Consider the following 19221-nt stretch of genomic DNA (forward strand, 5'->3'; position numbering starts at 1 on the left):
CTCCGGCTAAGCAAAACGACTATTATACTTATTCCAAAAGTTCAAGTAACAGCATATTGACCTTATTTTATTTTCCATCCAGCAGTTTCCCACATCTTGCTCATCAACGGAATATATAACTTTTACTGTCTAAATGGCTGAGACAGGAACCTGACAGGACCCCATGTTGCCATTTTGCCCTGCTTGGGAGCTTCAAGAGACATGGCCAACGATTTACAAAAATTGGCTGGGCTGGGCTGAAATATGGGTTTGGGGGAATTTTAAGTGATGAAAGTTGATAGTTTGCCCCTTAACCTTTCCAAAGTGGGAATGATTGACTGGTAGGAGATGGTTTAGGAAATAAAATAGTGCTTTAAGGTTCTGTCAAAAACAAAAAAAATCACTACCACAGTGTTTAATCCGGTCCACTCGGGTAGCAGTGGGATACTGAAGGATGCTGGAGCTGAATATGGTTGCAGGTGGCTCCCATTATGCCACTATTTTTTAAATTTAGATCAGAATACCCAATTATTTTCCCAATGATGATTCTCTCTCATTTCTCCCCCACTTTTATTTTTATATTTTAGAACACAGGTAATACACTACAAAATGTGGCACTGGGTCCAAGGAACCCTGCAGGAAAAGAAGATTGTAGGAACTGAATTTCCCTTCTTCCTGCTTTATCTACCACATTCAAGCAAGGGTTGCCTGTAATCAGGGAATCCAGATAAATGAGTGGGCTGTAACACAGCAGGGGAAAGCAAGAATTTCCAAATATCAGTTTGAGATACTTCGTTTTCACCTTATTTGGAATGTGTCTGAGACTTTGAGGGGATGGCAGAAAGGGAAAGAGAATTGGATATCAAAGTCATTTTTTAAGGACTGTATCGCCATGTTTCTTTAGATCCAGCTTCATCATTATCCAATGTCTACAGCTACACATGAAGTAAATATATCCTTAAATTGATTTTGACTCCTGGTGACTAAACCTATGCAGTTTTCTTGGTACAGCTACAGAATCGTTTGCTTCTCTGAAATACAGTTTTGGTTTCTCAGTATTGCTAACCGTCCTGGAATTCCCAGCTAGTTCACCATCCCAAACTTAACTTCAGTTAAGTTAAGAAGTTAAAATGTAACTTCTTCTTAAGAAGTAACTTCAGCTTCTGAGTTCAGAGAAGATCAACTAGCTGAGTTTGGCTGATCCAAATAAAGCCGTATATGACATAGATATGAAAAAATACATCTGCTTCTTGGAGCGTGTATTTTCAGGTTTTACTTTGATATGACAAATTGTGCTGATTTTCAAATGTATCCCTACTGCAATATAGGTTGAAGCAGAATTAGTCTTCTAAAAAACTTTATCACGAGCGCTGCATCATTGGCAGTAGTCTTAAGTGTAAGTGAGGAAATAGCAGCTGTTAACTTTTTTTTTATCTTACTAGGTTTAAGAAAAAGTCATAAGCTATTTAAATCCAGTAGTACTTCCCCCAAAATATATTTGTAAGCGAGGATGAGAAAGAAAAGGGTGTAATCCAAAACATGACAAACAGAGAGCAGATGGACTTTACGTTATCTGGTAAAAGATCCATTAGTAGTACAGGTAAGCAGTTCAGAGGAAAGAACTTCAGACAATTCATAAAGACCCGGTCTTAATGATTTCACTAATAAAGAAAAGCTGAATGTTTGCTTATTTTGCTTGCATAATTTCTGTACCTCCATTTTCCTGGCTTGATTAATGAAATCCCAAATGAATATTGCTTCCTCGGTTAAGGTTGCAGTTGACTTTTTTCCCCTTAAAAAATTAACTATGCAAGATTTTAAAATACATGTATGCTACTGAGTTACATTATATTTTAAAAATAGTTTGAGTTTGTAGTAGGTCAGATTTGAATGGAAATGGGGATTTTAGAATTCATGTTAGCAATCCTTAAAACCAATCATGTCTTGGGAATTACTGAGCAGCTCTGGAAGACAGCTGCAGAATTCTAGAAAAAGACACTTTTGTCTTAAGGAGATGCTGAGAGGTTCCCCATGATAATTTCAGTTAAAAATGTTCAAGTAAATGTGTTTATTCTTGACAGTAATCAGAGCTTTATTATTCAACTGAGTTATTTCAGAATATCCAAAAAAAATTTCTTAAATCTGAATAAAACATACTAGAACAGATTCCTTTCAATTGAAGAAACTGCAATATTTACTGCAAAATCCGTATCATTGACTTTAGGATTCCCCAGATTTACAATTTTTTCTGTATTATTTCATGGTCAAAGGAGTTAAAGCAACTCCCTGTTATTCTGGAATTACTAGAAGTGGCAGAATAAGAATTTTAAAAATATGTCAAACTGCTCATTTTATTTTAAAAAAATACTCTGCCACAAGCGTTAGCTTTTATGAGGACTTCAGAATATGAGTGTTCATAAAGTTATGACTATGTACATTCTGTTATACAGAAAGGGATCTTGTTCAGAGCTTCTGGAAATCTTCATTGCTTTCTTTCTGTCTCAGGGCTACTAGATCCTGCTGTTTGTCTTCCTCTTAGCTCATAGTTCTTAACCTCATTTTCCTCTGCTACTACAGCTCTCTGTGCCAAAATATATTACATAGTTATTAGAGGTAATTTTGTAGAATCCTCTTTTTGGGACAAACATGTTCAGGTGAAGGTGAAGACAAAATTCTAGACTATATTTGTGATCCTCATCCTGTTTATTGTACATTTTTACCCATAATGGAGATATTTTAAAATGGTGGTAAACTCATTATATTCTTCGAATTTAGGTTTCATTGGATACTTGAAGATCATGCCATTAAGTCCATTCCCTTTTTCATTGTTCTTTCAAAAACAAGCCTCAGAGTGGGTTGGACTTGGATGTGTTAGGATTAACGGAATAACAGAATAATAGAGTTGGAAGGAATCTTGGAGATCTTCTAGTCCAAACCCCTGCTCAGGCAAGAAACCCTAAACCATTTCAGACAAATGCTGTCCAATCTCTTCTTAAAAACTTCCAGTGTTGGAGCATTCACAACTTCTAGAGGCAGGTTGTTCCACTGGTTAATTGCTTTAACTGTCAGGAAATTTCTTCTTAGTTCCAGGTTGCTTCTCTCCTTGATTAGTTTCCATCCATTGCTTCTTGTCCTGTCTTCAGGTGCTTTGGAGAATAGCTTGACTCCCTTTTCTTTGTGGCAACCCCTGAGATATTGGAACACTGCTATCATGTCCCCCCTCCCAGTCCTTCTTTTCATTAAACTAGACATACCCAATTCTAGCAACCTTTCTTTATATGTTTTAGCCTCCAGTCCCCTAATAATCTTTATTGTTGTTCTTTGCACTCTTTCTAGAGTCTCGGCATCTTTTTTACATTGTGGTGACCAAAACTGGATGCAGTATTCCAAATGTGGCCTTACCAAGGCATTATAGAGTGGCATTAACACTTAACATGATCTTGATTCTATTTCCTCAGTTAATGCAGCCTTGAAGTGTGTTTTTTGGCAGCTGCAGCACACTGCTGGCTCATATTTAAGTGATTGTCCACTAGGACTCCAAGATCCCTCTCATAGTTACTACTATTGAGCCAGGTACCACCTATACCAATGATAGCTAACCTTTTTGCCGTCGCGTGCCACAAGTGGGGGGAGCGCGGGGGTTTGTGCGTGTGTGTGCCCACACCCATAATTCAATGCATACCACCCCCCGCACATGCGCACGTGATCCCCCCGAGCTCTGCCTGCTTTTGGCACGCGATGGCATGGTGGGCCTGGTAGGCCCGTTTTTCGCCCTCCCTAGGCTCCAGATGCTTTCTGGGAGCTGGGGAGGGTGAAAACTGCTTCCCCACCTCCCCAGAGGCCCTCCGGAGGCCAAAAACAGCCCATTTCCCGACTTCCTTGAAGGCCCGTTTTTTCGCCCTCCCCAGGCTCCAGAGGCTTTCTGGGAGCTGGGGAGGGTGAAAACTGCGTTCCCCATGGCCCCCAGAGGCTGGAAACAGCCATTTCCTGATTTCCGGTGGGCCTGGAAGGGCCGAAAATCAGGTGGCTGGTGCATGCGTGCGAACTGGAGCTGAGTTAGGGTAACGCTCCTGTGCCCACAGATACGGCTCTGTGTGCCACCTGTGGCACGCATGCCATAGGTTCGCCATCATAGACCTATACTATACCTGTGCATTTGGCTTTTCTTGCCTTAAATGTAGAATCTTACTTTTTTCACCATTGAATTTCATTTTGTTAAATAGCGCCCAATGTTCAAGTCTATCAGGTTTTTGCATAGATGTTAATGTGATTGGTGATTAATTAAATGAAATATGGAATTAAAGTGAGATTTTTAATCTGAATTGATTGATTTTTTAAAGTAAGTGATAATACTTGTTAGCCTTTAGAGAAGAAAGGTGGTTTTACATCCTGGACATAAGAAAGCAAACTAGGTCTGTTTGCGATTTAATTAAGATCTTCTCTATTCTTAGTACAAAATGAAGTAATAGAGAAAACTGTTAAGGGGCAACATCTGTGACTTTTTCCATGCAAAATAGGTACTCTCCTGATAAGCTATATTTTTTGTTTAAAACCTGGGGGAATTAGTTAAATTAACATCACATTTTCCTGCTAAATCCAGATTTCTGCACAATCCTAGCATTAATATATTTTGCTATCTACTGTGTCCCACAGTGCAGACATAAATACTAGCAAGCCCTGTTTTATTGCTTTCAGGCAGCAAGTATCATGCTGCATGGCCATGATACTTGCTGCCTGTTTTCAGCGTGCAGTGAGATCCATAGCATCTCCATTAGACTGACATAGTTATCTGTAAACAAAAACTGCCACTTGTTCAACTATTCATTTTAAAAATGGACTAAATCATACTTTGATATTCTTATTTTTCAATAAGTCACAATTTAGACATCATAAAAAACTGTAACTCTGTTCAAAATCAGAACCCTTTAATCTTCTCCCCTATATGTCGCCTGTTCCCATGACAAATCAGAAGCATAAGAAAACTCCTGGTAGACTAGACAAAGACCTATCAAATCCATAATGGTCAGCCTGAAATGAAATGAAATGAGTGTAGCAACATTCTCCCACTGGAACTGAGAGGCATAATGGTTTGAGAGATCAACTTGATACCAGCTTTTTAGCACATAAAAGTATCTTCCCAGGTCTGCTTATATTTCCTGAGTTATCACTCTCATGAGACACATTTTGAAGATTCAGATACAGTAAAGCTGTTACTGTAATATCAATTTGGGATACTGGATAGGCGTTAATCATCTAAGTAGTTGATCTGCACCTTCTATCTGTCTCCCTCCTCCATCATTCAGGAGCAGTTATTTAGGTTCCATGTCCTATACAGAATATCTGGGGGGGGAGGGGATGTAACCACCGAGGCACCAAAATAAGGTTTCGTGTTGGAGAATCATGAAAGGTAGAGGTGTGGGCAGGATCCAGTGGTCTCATTGAAAGTTGCATACAGTGCAAGATCCACCCCTTTTGTAGGTGCATATAATGTCATAGTACATACAGAAAATTGGCAATGCTTATGTTGCCTTAATATGACACTACTTTTGTCATTTGCCCCTCTTGATCTGCATCCCACAGGTGCCATCAAATAGCAGTTTTTTTGAGATCATTGTATTCATTGCATTATTTCAGTTTCCCAAGCCATCATTATTGACTGTGTTTTTTTCTTCTGGTGAGTACTGTATATATCAGGGGTCAGCAACCTACAGCTCTGGAGCCGCATGTGGCTCTTTCACCCCTCTGCTGCAGCTCCCTGTCACTCAAAATATGCGTCACAACCGCCAGTGTGCGACACCCGCCAGCACATGGTTTATTCAGCTTTTCAACCCCCGGTAGGCCAACCATGGATAAATCCAAAAAAAGAAAGTTTCCAAAGAAAACAGAACGTTTAATTCAACTACATATGCTAGTTTTGTGGCCACTCAAGAAATAGTCAGGCACGGGAAGGGTTTTGTGGCTCCCGATGTTTTCTTTTTTGTGGGAAACGGGTCCAAATGGCTCTTTGAGTTTTAAGGTTGCAGACCCCTGGTATATATGTTAACTTTGAATTATGCACGCTCCAAACAGAATCTCTTTAAATTGGCTAAATGATTAAATTAAAACTAGTTCTTATTGTACACATACTGTTTTGAGTTGAGTTATAAATTAGTTTCAAAATATTGTATTTGGTATTATTTCTCCTACATTATTTAATCAACTTTCAACTTTCAGAGTGACCAGTAGGGCCAACATTGAGGGCCTTTGAAGTTATAATCTAAAGCAGCTAGCAGTTGTTAGGTTGCCTACCTCTACGTTAGTGTTTTAGGGAGACAGAAGTTGTCTTATAGAGAAATAGTTGCAAGATCATAATTTCATTCTTGACAATGGTACTTTGGGAACCTTTGCTTCCTGTTGAAACTAATGTAATGATAACCACATCAAATGCATGCATGATCACTTGGTTGCCTTTCATTGCAACTTCTTGTGTTTTATAGGAGGCAGCTGTACATTAGCTCTGGTATTCAGAATTAGACATTTTTTAATGGTTGTTTCAAGGGTAGAACCACCAGTGTGCATCTATGGGTCCTGGGAAAGTATCTTTTTATAAAGAGCTGGCAATGATTTAGCATAAATTACTGTCTAGAAGGGACAACAACAGTTAGATGAGGTTGTTTGTGTGGGTTCATGGAAAGGTTTTATTAGTACTAATGGGAGTAATTGCTTTGAGTGTCTCTAAATAATACTATCTATTATCCTTTCTGTCCCTGCCCTTCCTCTTCTGGCCTCCCATGACCTCATCCAGCTTCCCCCTACCCCACCCTTTGTCCTGCCTCAATCTCCGCCTTCATCTGATACCCATCTTCAGTCTTCCTGTACAGAATGTTTGTTGTTTTCTGGGTGGAAGAAGATTTTGATACTTCAGAATTACGGCAGCTATGTTTCAGGGGGAAAAAAAAGCCTGACTTTTGAATCAAACAGGTTTTCTTTTTTTTTCTTTTTTAAAAAAAGATGCAATCCAAAGTTAGCAGGAATTGTTTTTCTTTATCAATAAAATTGTTGCTGATTATGAAACCTTTATTGTTTTGGAATTTATCTCTGGGATTTCAGTTTAGGTTTAGAATTTTGATTTATATCGTTATGTGACGAGGGATCTTTTTGCATATTTATGGTACGCAAAAGATTACAGATGATTCTGAGCTTAAACGTCTTTTATGCCTTCACTTGTAGGAATGCCACAGTTAAAATGTTGTATTGATCAAGAGAAAAATCAGAATCAGAATAGAACTGAAAGGGACCTGGGAGGTCTTCTAATCCAGCCCCCTGCTCAAGCAGGAGATCCTATACCATTTCAGACTAGTGACTGTCCAGTCGCTGCTTAAAAACCCCCAGTGATGAAGCACCCACAACTTCTGAAGGCAAACTGTTTCACTGGTTAATTGTCCTCACTGTTAGGAAGTTTCTCTTTAATTCCAGGTTGCTTCTCTCCTTGATTAGTTTCCATCCATTGTTTCTTGTCCTGTCCTCTGGTGCTTTGGAAAATAAATTGACCCCCTCCGCTCAAATACTGGAATACTGCTATCATGTCCCCCAGTCCTTCTTTTCTCTGGACTAGCCAAACCCAATTCCTGCAACTGTTCTTCATATGTTTTAGTCTCCAGGCCTTTCATCTTAGTTGCTCTTCTTTGCACTTTTTCCAAAGTCTCAAAATCTTTTTTGTAATGTGGTGATCAAAACTGGATGCAGTATTCCAGATGCCTTACCTCGGGTGAAATATAAAATTTGTTACTACTGGTTCTGTGGGCGTGGCTTGGTGGTGGTGGGGGTAATGTGACTGGGTGGACGTGGCCAACTTTTTTTTTTAACTTTTCAAAGCATTTTTTCGTCAGAAGAGGTTGTAGAAAATATGCTTTTAAAAGTAAAAAAAGAAAAAGCCTCTGATGATCGTGTGGCTCAGCTGGGCATGGTGGGGGTGGGGTGGGGCAGGGATTTTTGCTACCGGTTCTCCGAACCACCCGCCGCCATCGCTACTGGATCGGGCGATCCAGTCCAAACCGGGAGCATTTCACCCCTGGGCCTTACTAACACTTTATAAAGCGGAACTAATACTTTATGTGGTTTTGATTCTCTGTTCATACAACCAAGGATTGTTTTAGCTTTTTTGGCTGCTGCTGCACACTGCTGCTCATGTTTAAGTAATCGTCCACTAGGACTCCAAGGTCCCTCTCACAAGTTACTGTTTTTGAGCCAGATTTTGCCTAAGCTGTACTTACTTTGTTTTCCTGCTTAGGTGTAAAACCTTGCTTTTCTCCACATTACGTTTCATGTTGTTGGATAGCCCCCATTGTTTAATTCTGTCAAGATATTTTTGGATCCTGAGCTTGTCTTCTGGGGTGTTCTAGCTAGGTCTGACCTAGATCTAGCTAGGTCTGTTCTTGAAACAGTGATACTCACAGGGAAATTATAGTGAGAATAGATAGAACTCTCCAAAAATAACATCAATATACTAGCGAAACAAGGGAGGGTCCTTAGCAAGATCTCCCCTGCCATGACTAGTGGAGGAGGCTGTACAACACTTTATCATTGTTGTCAGAATGAATGGTAGAAAGGCAGAGTAATAGATATGCATCAATTATGAAGAACTCCTCAAAAGGTAAAGAAAACAGAATAAATCCCTTTGGCCCAGACCACTCATTGTGGTCAACTGCAGATAGGTAGAGTTTTAAACAAGACGAATCCTTTCAGTCTAAAGTTCATTCCCTCACCACATTTTATTGTATTTGTAAACCAAGCTACTATTGTCTTATACGAGAACAAAGGGTGCACAAGAGTCCACCCCCAAAAGTACATCATGTGGTTATCAAACATCCCAGTTCAAACAGTTATTGTGTAATAAATCAGTTCTTGCTTTCCTCTTTTTGCATGTGGGGGATGCATGTGCTCTGTTGAGTTCATCTGAGTTTTCAGACATTCTTATATGAATGCTGCTTTGTGTAAATTGTAAATTGAATTAGATGGATGAAAGCTGTGTGTGTGTGTGTGTGTGTGTGTGTGTGTGTTCCCTTGCTTTCCTGAACCCTTGTCTCTTTAGCTTTCTCCTCCTCCTGCTGAAAACAAGGCACAGAGTGAATCAGCATCCTACTCTGAGGGTCACAGGATGATTGTTGGTGTAATAGCACTGAGCAATTTGGCCGATAGGAACAAAAGATTCCAAAGAGATTGTTGGATCTAAGCAACCTTTGAAGCTCCAGGAATAGAAAATCATTTGCAGCTCATATTTTGTTCCTCATTACCCCTGTCTTCCCCCTCTACGTATATACGTATATAAAACATGGCATTCTTTGGTAGATAATATTTCTTTCAAAATTCTGGTGAACAATTACATTAAACATTTGTTTGAGAGTGGATCTGTGAATGCCAGAGACTGTGCTTTTTCAGAGTGCTCTTTCAGTGATGTACTAGAATTCCATTGTCCTTTGATTATTATTCCTGTTAATCATGAGTTGGCTTATAATGTTTAAAAAAACAAAACAAAAAAGTATTCTTTTCAGATGCTTTTAGGACTTGTTTATTAGTACTAATAAACTTTCAAATTTGCAAAGGGGTTTTATTAGCCTGGGATAGCTCAACAGACAGAGCTCTGTAATTTAACACCAGCTGTCTGCAATTAAAGTAAGATTGAATCCCACCAGGCTCAAGGTTGACTCAGCCTTCCATCCTTTCTAAGGTAGGTGAAATGAGGACCCAGTTTGTGGGGGCAATAAGCTGACTTTGTATAAATATACAAAAGGATGAAGGCTATTGCTGAGCACATTGTAAGCCGCCCTGAGTCTTCGGAGAAGGGCGGCATATAAATCAAATTAAAAAAAAAAAAATTAGAAAAACACGGATAAATGACATGTTTCAGCATTTTATTTGGCCAAGTGTGATTACACACACAAGGAACTTGTCTCCAGTTCATAAGCTTTCAATATACATGCAAAATAACAGAGTAATAATAATAATCATAATAATTATATCAATAAGAGAAGGTAGTAGAAAAAATGAGAAGGATAATAGTAATACAGCCATACTACATGGGTAAATATAATTAGACATAAGACAGTACTGTGGGAAATAAGTGTACAGCAGAGTGATGGCACAAAAGAAAAAACTCTGTGTGGTTGTTTTGGCATGCAATGCCTTGTATCCCAATGGGAGGAGTTGAAACAGTTTATGTCCATGATGTGAGAGGTCTGTAGATATTTTCTCAGCCCTCCTTCTGACCCGTGCAGTATACAAGTCCTCAGTGGAAGGCAGGCTGATTTCAATTGTTTTTTCTGCAGCCCTAACTATTCACTGAAGTCTGTACCTGCCCTGTTTGGTTGCTGTACCAAACCAGACAGTTATAGAAAAGCAAATAAAGATAATCAATAATTTCTGTGTAGAATGGTATCATCAGCTCCTGGGCCAATCTGATGGTAGGCTTGTTCCATCTCCTCTCCTTAGAAAGTATCTTATACTTCTCCTCTTTGTGTGCATGTGCATATTCATGCTTTCACCATCGCTCAGTTGATGAAAGGCCCATTTCAGAGAGCAGAAGTGCCTTCCTTCTGCAGCAAGACGTGCAGTGGGGGAGGGCTGAGGTAAATGCATGCATGGAAAATGGTCATTTTAAAGCAGCCACTCGCTATTCTTTTTTCTTGGGCATTAATTAATGATAATTGAACCCAAACGAACCCTGCTCTGTGTTTCAGGACACTTAGCATTGTGAATAATCATAAAAATAGGCAGAAAACTGTAATGCAATGGCTTGTTTAGCTATTTGCTCAATAGAATTTTGTGTAAAAATATTGGCGGACTGGGATTAATTAGTACAACCCATTTCTGGCTACTCCCTGTTTATGAACTACTTGAAAGAAAGGGCGAAAACATTTAATTTCTAAAAAATAAAATTCAGGGACTCGGCCTTAAGAGAACAGTCTTGCTTGTTGTGTAGTATATGAGCTGACATAATCATTTTTTTCAGTTTTCCCTCAATCTGATTTTTGCCATTGTGTCTGGGAAGGACTCCCAGGGCCTCAAAATAGGGAGCAATCTGAGGCTGTCTTTAATTTTGATCAGACATGGCATTTGTCAGAGTTCACTGGTGTGAAGTTTCTTCTCCTTCAAATGAAATAAAGTTATTTAGAAAAGAGAAGATGGTGATAATAAACATAAAGTTGTTGTGACCCATTTATGGACTTGGGCTATAGCACCAAAGTATGCTTAGGTTGCCCCTCACTGACCTTTTAAGAGCACTGGCAAAACAGCTGCCTGTGCTTCTCAGGAGGCAGAGCAGCTTCTTCCACCAGAGAGAAAGAGAGAGATGCAAGACAGAACCTGGTGCTGCAGAGAGATGCCATTGGGCTGTCTTCTCTCTCCAGCAGATTTAGTGCAGGAGTTCTGTCAGAGTAAGGAAGATTTAAAGCTGACCAGCCCCTTTAAGACTGAGGATGAATCAGCAGGGTTATTGCCCTTTAAGAAGCTGTCTATATAAGGGAGGCCATTAGAGGGCGTGTATCGCTCTCTCTCCTCGTGTATCTGCATTCTAGTTCTCCGTGCTTGTCTGGTATGTGCCTACCATGCAGGGGTGAAATGCTACTGGTTCGGACCGGTTCAGGAGGACCGGTAGCAGAGATTGGGGCTAGTTTGCCATACCAGTAGCAATTGCTGGCTGGCCACGCCCCCGAACCAGACCACAACTCTCAGCCCTGCCATGCTTCTCTGCCTTCCATGCGGCCTTCCCGTGGCCAGCTTGTGAAGGCAGGCAAGCGGAAGGCCACGTGGAAGGCAGGCAAGCATGGCTGGACTGCGGGGAAGGGAGCTAGCAGCTTACTCCCTTCCCAGCAGCCCTGCCATGCTTGTCTGCCTTCCACATGCCAAACTCATTGTTCGGAGCATCAGCGATCTAAGAAAACGTCTTCCAACTCTTCATTTTTTAAAAGTTTTTATTGTTAGAAAATTATAATACAATTCCACCTTTCCGGTTTCATGGTGTTAATAAACACATACATATACATATACATAATATTTACTTATTATTTACATGGTATTGCCTGATTATCTTAATTCAAAAAGTACTACCCGTAGGAATTCTTACTTATATCATCCTTAATACTTATTATTACATTTTATTTACATAAACTTATATCCTTACTCCATTTTATTTCCTACTGCCTGTAGTACAACTCATTTCAATATACCCATTTAATTAATCATCAGATTGACCTTTAGCCCTCTCGCGCTTCACTTCGATTTTCTTTTCTCTAACCACTCATACCACATATCCCACACGCTATAGTAGTCAGTTTCCTCTCTATCATTAATTTCTAACGTCAGTTTGTTCATTTCGGCACATTCCATTATTTTCCTAATTACATGCTCTTTGGGTGGTAACTTTTTCTCTTTCCAATGTTGAGCGAAGGAGATTCTTGCTGCTGTTGTTATATGTACAATAAGATACTTCTTCTTTCTTGCAATTTCTGTCTTCAAGATTCCCAGGAGAAATATTTTTGGTTCTAATTCAATAGTGTCTCCTATTATTTCCGACAGCCATTTACATATCATCCTCCAAAATTCTTTGGCTTGTGGACAGGTCCACCAACAGTGATAAAAAGTACATTGCTGGTGACCACACTTCCAGCAGCTTGGACTCAAATTTGGGTAAATTTTGGCAATCCTGGCTGGTGCTAAGTGCCACCTATAAATCATCTTATATTGGTTTTCCTTATAAGTTGTTGCCCTGGTCATTTTGAGATTGTTGTTCCAAATTTGGTCCCACTCATCCAGATTTATGGTTTGTCCAATATTTTTGGCCCATGCTAGCATTGGGTCCTTAACCACCTCCTCTATCAAGTCGTACTCCACCAAATAATTATATAATTTGGCCAATAATTTATTATCCGTGCCCATCCATATCTTGTCGAACCCATTGCTGCCTATCTCTATGCCATGTTGCTCTTTATCTTTTTTATATCGTGATTTAATTTGTGCATATGTCCACCATTCTGTGTGAGTGCCCTGTTCTTTCAATTGTTCCATTGTTTTGAGATTCCCTGCCCCATCTAATATCTCTTTATATTTTACTGTTTTGCCCAATTCCAGGACATTGGGGTATATTATCACCTCCATCGTAGATAGCCATCTGGGGACTTTAGTATATTGCTTTTGTCTTATTTCTCCCTATGTTGACATTAACGTGTCCCTTATTTTATGTTTATGGAAATATGTTCTTGTTCTTTTTCCTGTCTCCCAGAGATAAGCATGCCAACCCTTCTGGAGGTCGTACTTCTTTTGTTTCCCAGAGTTGCCCATTCTTTTAACCAAACTAAGATTGTCGCTTTGTGATAGATTTCCCAAATTGGAAGTCCGAGACCACCCCTGTCTTTTTTGTCTTGTAGGCTCCTAATTGCAATCCTTGGTTTCTTTCCTCCCCAAATGAATTTCCTGATAATAGAATTAAATTCCTGGAAAAAATTCCTATCTAATTTGATTGGAGTGGTTTGGAATAGATACAGCAATTTGGGTAGGACACTCATTTTGATTGCTGCAATCCTCCCTAAAAAGGATATCTGGAGCTTCTCCCACTTCTCTAAATCTTGTTTAATATTTTTGACCAGGGGTACATAATTATCCTCTTTAAGTACTTCTAGAGCCAAAATAAACAGGAGTGGTGATAATGGACATCCCTGTCTCACTCCCTTGCTGATTTGGAAGGTTTTTGTTAGTTCTCCGTTCACTAAGATATTGGCCCTTTGTTTCTCATAAATCGTGGTTATTGTGTTCACAAAATTTTGTCCGAATCCCATTTTGTTAATTTGTTGCTTTATAAACTCCCAGTTCAGATTATCAAATGCCTTCTGAGCGTCTAGGAAGACTAGTGCCATTTCTTTATCCGGGTGTTCCTCATAGTATTCTAACACATCTAGAACTGTCCTTGTGTTGTTTCTTATCTGTCTCCCTGGAAGGAATCCATTTTGGTCGCTATGTATTAATTCAGAATTACCTTTAGCCTTCCCGCTATAATACTCATATAAATTTTGTAATCAGTATTGAGGAGGGAGATTGGTCTATAGTTCTTTATCAATTTTACATCCATTCCTTCTTTTTGTAAAAGTGTAATATAAGCCTCCCTCCATGATTCTGGTATTTTTGATTTTATCAAGGCCTCATTATAGATTTCTAACAGTTTTGGCCATACTACCCTGAAAGCGCCCGTCCGTCTTCCAACTCTTCAAGATCGACTTGAAGAGTGCCAAGAAGCCGACAGCAAAAGTAGCGGCAGCAGGGGCAATGGTGTGTGTGTGTGAGTGTGTGTCCCTCCACAGTCCTCCTCTTCCAGGTGACAGCCAGGGCTTCGCCGCCATCTCTTTTCCTTAGAGGGGCAGTGTCTGCCTCCAAGTCCTTGCAGAGGGAGGGACACACACGCCCCTGTTTCCCCTCGCCACTACTTTTGCTGTCGGCTTAAAGTCAGTCTTGAAGAGCTGGAAGACGTTTCCTTAGATCGCTGCCAGACTCATTGTTGGGAGTGTCAGCGATCTAAGGAAACGTTTTCTTATACCTTCTCCTCCCCATTCTCTCCCCATCCCATTTTTCCATTTCTGTACCTGGATTCTGCTAATTACACCTCCTCCTCCCCATCCCCCCCTCGTTTTTCCATTTCTGTGCCTGGATTCTGCTTCTGCAAGAGAAGGCTCGCTTGGGTGGCAGAGGGAAACTCAAAGCGTTGGGGGCTTCAGAAGGGCAGAATGTGCTTCAAAATGTGCAGCTCCTGGCTCTAACAGTGAGTGATGTCAAGTTGGCCACACCCACCTGTCACATGACCACCAAGCCACACCCACAGAACCGGTAGCAAACATTTTTACATTTCACCCCTGCTACCATGTGTATGTTTGTATATAGAAGTCTTGTAGAATGTAGTAAACAGGAATTCAGAATAGGTACTTTCATCTATTTTGTGAAAGTAAAATAATGATTATGTAAAGACTTTAGTGACATTTAACTGTGTACATTATCTTCTTGCCTGTACCCACAAAATAAAGTCAGTTGATAAAATTTTAGGAGCTCCTTTGTCAAAGTCTAAATAAGAACATAAGACAAGTTTTATTGGTCCAGATCAAAGGTCTCTTATTTGTCCAAAAGAAAGCATTCTGCTTCATTTGTGGCAACCTACTTGCTACTGTGATCCCATAAATTGGGTATGAAAGCAGTAGCTTCTTTAGTTTTTCAGCAATTGGCAAAGAGAGGCCTATTGTCTCCAGTACTAGAAACTATAACTACCTGCCTTGTTTATTTGTTAACATTACATTCCTCTTCTTTACTGGAGGTCATGATAGTTTACTTTCCATTTGAAATAGATTGGGTTGAAAATGACTGGTCAGAATCATCCAGGGGATTGCCATAGCTACAGGGAGACTTAAACCAGGTCTCCACAGTCCAGCAACTTAACTACTACATCACACTGTCTTTCCTTATCTAACTTATTTACTCGCCCTTCAAAGTTTTCCAGGCAGTGTCTATCTCTACATTTTTTAGGATTAATTTCAAATTTTTATAGCATGATCTATGGAGCAGTACTTCTCTTTGTCTGTCCGTAATTTTAATTTCATAATTTCAAACCATTCAGCTTTACTGTTTTCAGACCTGTCTGTTGGAGTAGTGAAGAGAGAAATTTCTTGGCCTGGCAAAACCATCCTGTTGTTATCTTCATACTTTTCTGAAGGGACCTGTATGTCCTAACGAAAGTGGGTTGGCCCAACTTGTCTCAGAACACTAGTATGTATTTTTTTTTCATATTATGTCTTCCTGTTGCAGCTTGAAGCTGACAAGTTGATTCTTCCGGTAAATTCTGGACCACTCAGCCCCACTCCCAGCCCAAATCCAAAGCCAGAGGCAACCATAATCCCTGTGGAATCATCTCCCTTGGAAAAAAACAAGTGCTTCTTTGTGGATGAGTCCGAACCCCTTCTTCGCTGCGATTCCACCTCCAGCGGTTCTTCTGCTCTTAGCCGAACAGGCTCTTTTATTACCAAAGGTACTGATATCTGCTAGTCTCTGGAACCTCAGTTGTTCACAGGGCCATTGTTTAATTTCATTCAGAATCAGATGTAAAGGGAACAGATGGGACATAATGCAGACTTCAGGTTTGTCCTGCAAACATATTTCAAAAACCTAGACTGCACATATGGCAAATTATTTAGAAATTGATTTTGGCTTAATACTGTATGATGCCCAAGCCTGCTTAGTATCATTTATAGAAATAAAGTTTCTGTTTTTGGTCACAATATAAAAAGATGTTGATACTCTAGAAAGAATGCAGATGATTAGGGGACTGGAGGCTAAAACATATGAAGAAAAGTTGTAGGAATCGGGTATGTCTAGTCTAGTGAAAAGAAGGACTAGGGGTAAAATGATAGCTGTCTTCCAATATCTAAGGGGCTGTCACAAAGAAGACAGGGTCAACCTATTCTCCAAACACTGAAAGGCAGGATTATAAGCAATGGATGGAAACTAATCAAGGAGAGAAGCAACCTAGAACTAAGAAGAAATTTCTTGACAGAACCCTTAGTGGAATGGCTTGCCTTCAGAAGTTGTGGGTGCTCCATCACTGGAGATTTTTAAGAAGAGATTGGGCAGCCATTTGTCTGAAATGGTACAGGGTCTCCTGCTTGGGCAGGGAGTTGGACTAGAAGATCTCCAAGGTCCCTTCTGACTCTGTTGTTCTGTAGTTCCATGGCTTCTTCAACTATCCCATATTTAAAAACTTGGTTTAGTATTATAGATGGTCCTCACTTAACAATGGTAATTGGGGTGAGAAACTCCATCACTAAGAGACATAGTTGCAAAACTTGACATACATGACCATGTAGTCGACAATTGCAGCTGTCCCAGTTGCTGTTGTTAGCCAAATCCCATGTGACTGCAGCATCTCCCATAGTCATGTCATTGCCAGTAGTGAAGATCACAAAGATCACCAGCAGTGATCTCTTAACTGGGACACTGCAACTGTTGTAACTGCAAGCTGGTTGCTTAGCGTTCAGATTGTGATCATCCAACTGAGGGGGCACTACAAGGGCTGCAACTTCAAGGAACAGTCATAAATAAAACAGTGCCATTGTAATTTTGAATGGTTCTGGATGAGTGGTTATTCAACAAGGAGTGCCTGTATGCACTAACTTAGCCATTGTGCTCTTATTTTCAAGTGATACTGATCACACTTGGGTCATTTAAGGAAATCAGTTGTATCTGAGACTTCTGAGCCCAACTCATCTATTATGGTACAACTGGTTTTTTCTGTCTTTTTTTTTATTTATTTATTTTATTTATTTATTTTTAATTTGATTTATATGCCGCCCTTCTCCGAAGACTCAGGGCGGCTTACAATGTGCTCAGCAATAGCCTTCATCCTTTTGTATATTTATACAAAGTCAGCTTATTGCCCCCACAAACTGGGTCCTCATTTCACCTACCTTAGAAAGGATGGAAGGCTGAGTCAACCTTGAGCCTTGGCAAGATTCGAACCCTGCAGTAATTGCAGGCAGCTGGTCTTAAGCAGCTTAATAACAGGGTGCCTTAAACCCTTGTACTACCAAGGCTCTTAAACTATACTAGAAGGAAAATGGGGGCTGTTACTGCTGATTTGGCAACCATATATGCACTGTGTGAACATAATCATCATTCACCTGCTGTCTAAGTTTGAGGATCAAGTCATATTGTGCTTGGATCACAATGGTGTAGGGCATTACTACTTCATCTCTGGACAATAGACTCATAGCCCAAGCAGTAAGAGTAAACTGCAGTTTATTCTGTGACAAAAGTAAAACAGCAGAGTAAAAAAAAAAAAGCTTTTGCATATAGAGGAAAGGAGTCTTCAGTGACCCAGATTCTCTCATTTCATTACTCCATATTTAGGCTTTCTTCTGTTAGACATTTGGGGCACACAGGCACTTATGAGGTGGTAGCATCATGATGAATTGAGAGCCATTGATCCACTCGCCCTATGATTCTGGGCAGCTTGCAAAAAGGTCACAAAAATAATAATAATTCTACTAAAAGCAATCAAAGTAAATATATAAAATGCTATAAAAGACAAGGATAAAGATTTTAGGCTGAAGAAGGTGGTCGGGGGTGGGTGGGGGTGGGGAGGTGGTGTTGTTCAGCCCTGGTGGCAGTTTGTTCCATAATGCAGATCCTGCCATGGAGAAACTAGTGTTAATTATTGATGTTTTTGTGGCAGGACCTGTCCCCAAAGTCCCACATTGATGGTCTTAGTCTGTGGCTTGGACTATGGAAACAGGCCAGTCTGAATTCGGCATCTGAGCCAGAAAGCAGCACTGAAAAGACTGCCAAGCCTAGTGAATGGTAACACAGCCTAGGGCAATTCATTCCTTGCAAATCTGTGATTAACAGCCAATTTATCTTCTCTTTTGTTAGAAAAGAAAGACACGGTGCTGCGCCAGGTGCGCCTGGACCCTTGTGATCTGCAGCCCATCTTTGACGACATGCTTCACCTTCTAAACCCGGAAGAACTGCATGCTATTGAGGAGATTCCACAGGCAGAGGACAAGTTGGATAGGCTTTTTGAAATTGCCGGTGTCAAAAGCCAGGAAGCGAGCCAGACTCTACTGGATTCAGTTTATAGCCACCTGCCTGATCTGCTTTAGACGTGGGCCACCAGAGGGAGGCCCTTTGCACCTACACAGTGGCTGCTGCTTGTATGCGCTTGGCAGATGTTAAAGATAAGACATGGGCAGGATATTTTGTAGAAGCCGTGGCCAGTATTTTCCTCTTAAGTTTTCTTTTCTTTTCTTTTTTGTCTTCTGGGAGTAGTTTACTCTCAAGTTTATGGTTTGAATTAAAAGATGTTGTTTTCCCCTCTTCTATTACAACATTTTAATTTTTCATTCAAAGCTGTAATTGTAGCCACTTGAAAACTATGGATTATACATTCATAATTTACTTATTGGATTTGGACTTGCATTTTAATCCTTTTAACTTTTCAGGAGCCTTTTGGATTTTTCTTTAATTCCAGTTTGATTTTTCCTGCCCTCTCCTTACAGATACTTTGAATTCTTCTTCTCTACTCTTTTCATGGTTAGCTAGATCTGCTTTTCCTCAAGATGACTTTAAGAAAAACTACTGCTGAATGATGCACATTCACTGATATTTTACTAGCACAGCTATTTATTGTATGGTTTTCACGTGGACAAACAGATAACGATAAGTGACTTGTGCTTCTCTGGA

The 19221-nt window shown here is 40.1% G+C and overlaps 1 protein-coding gene across 1 annotated transcript in view; it reads left to right on the plus strand.

Moving 5' to 3' along the window:
- TNFRSF21 (TNF receptor superfamily member 21) overlaps positions 1-18858 on the plus strand; it is a 50080-nt gene extending 31222 nt beyond the window's left edge. Inside the window, exons 5-6 of the mRNA XM_034426814.3 lie at positions 15793-16012; positions 18412-18858. Coding sequence (XP_034282705.2) covers positions 15793-16012; positions 18412-18641 — 450 coding nt within the window. The 3' untranslated portion in view covers positions 18642-18858. The remainder of the gene's footprint in view (positions 1-15792; positions 16013-18411) is intronic.
- The last annotated feature ends 363 nt before the right edge of the window (positions 18859-19221 follow it).

This window comes from Pantherophis guttatus, chromosome 1, assembly GCF_059756535.1.
Source record: "Pantherophis guttatus breed Tessera chromosome 1, ASM5975653v1, whole genome shotgun sequence".
NCBI lineage: Eukaryota > Metazoa > Chordata > Lepidosauria > Squamata > Colubridae > Pantherophis > Pantherophis guttatus.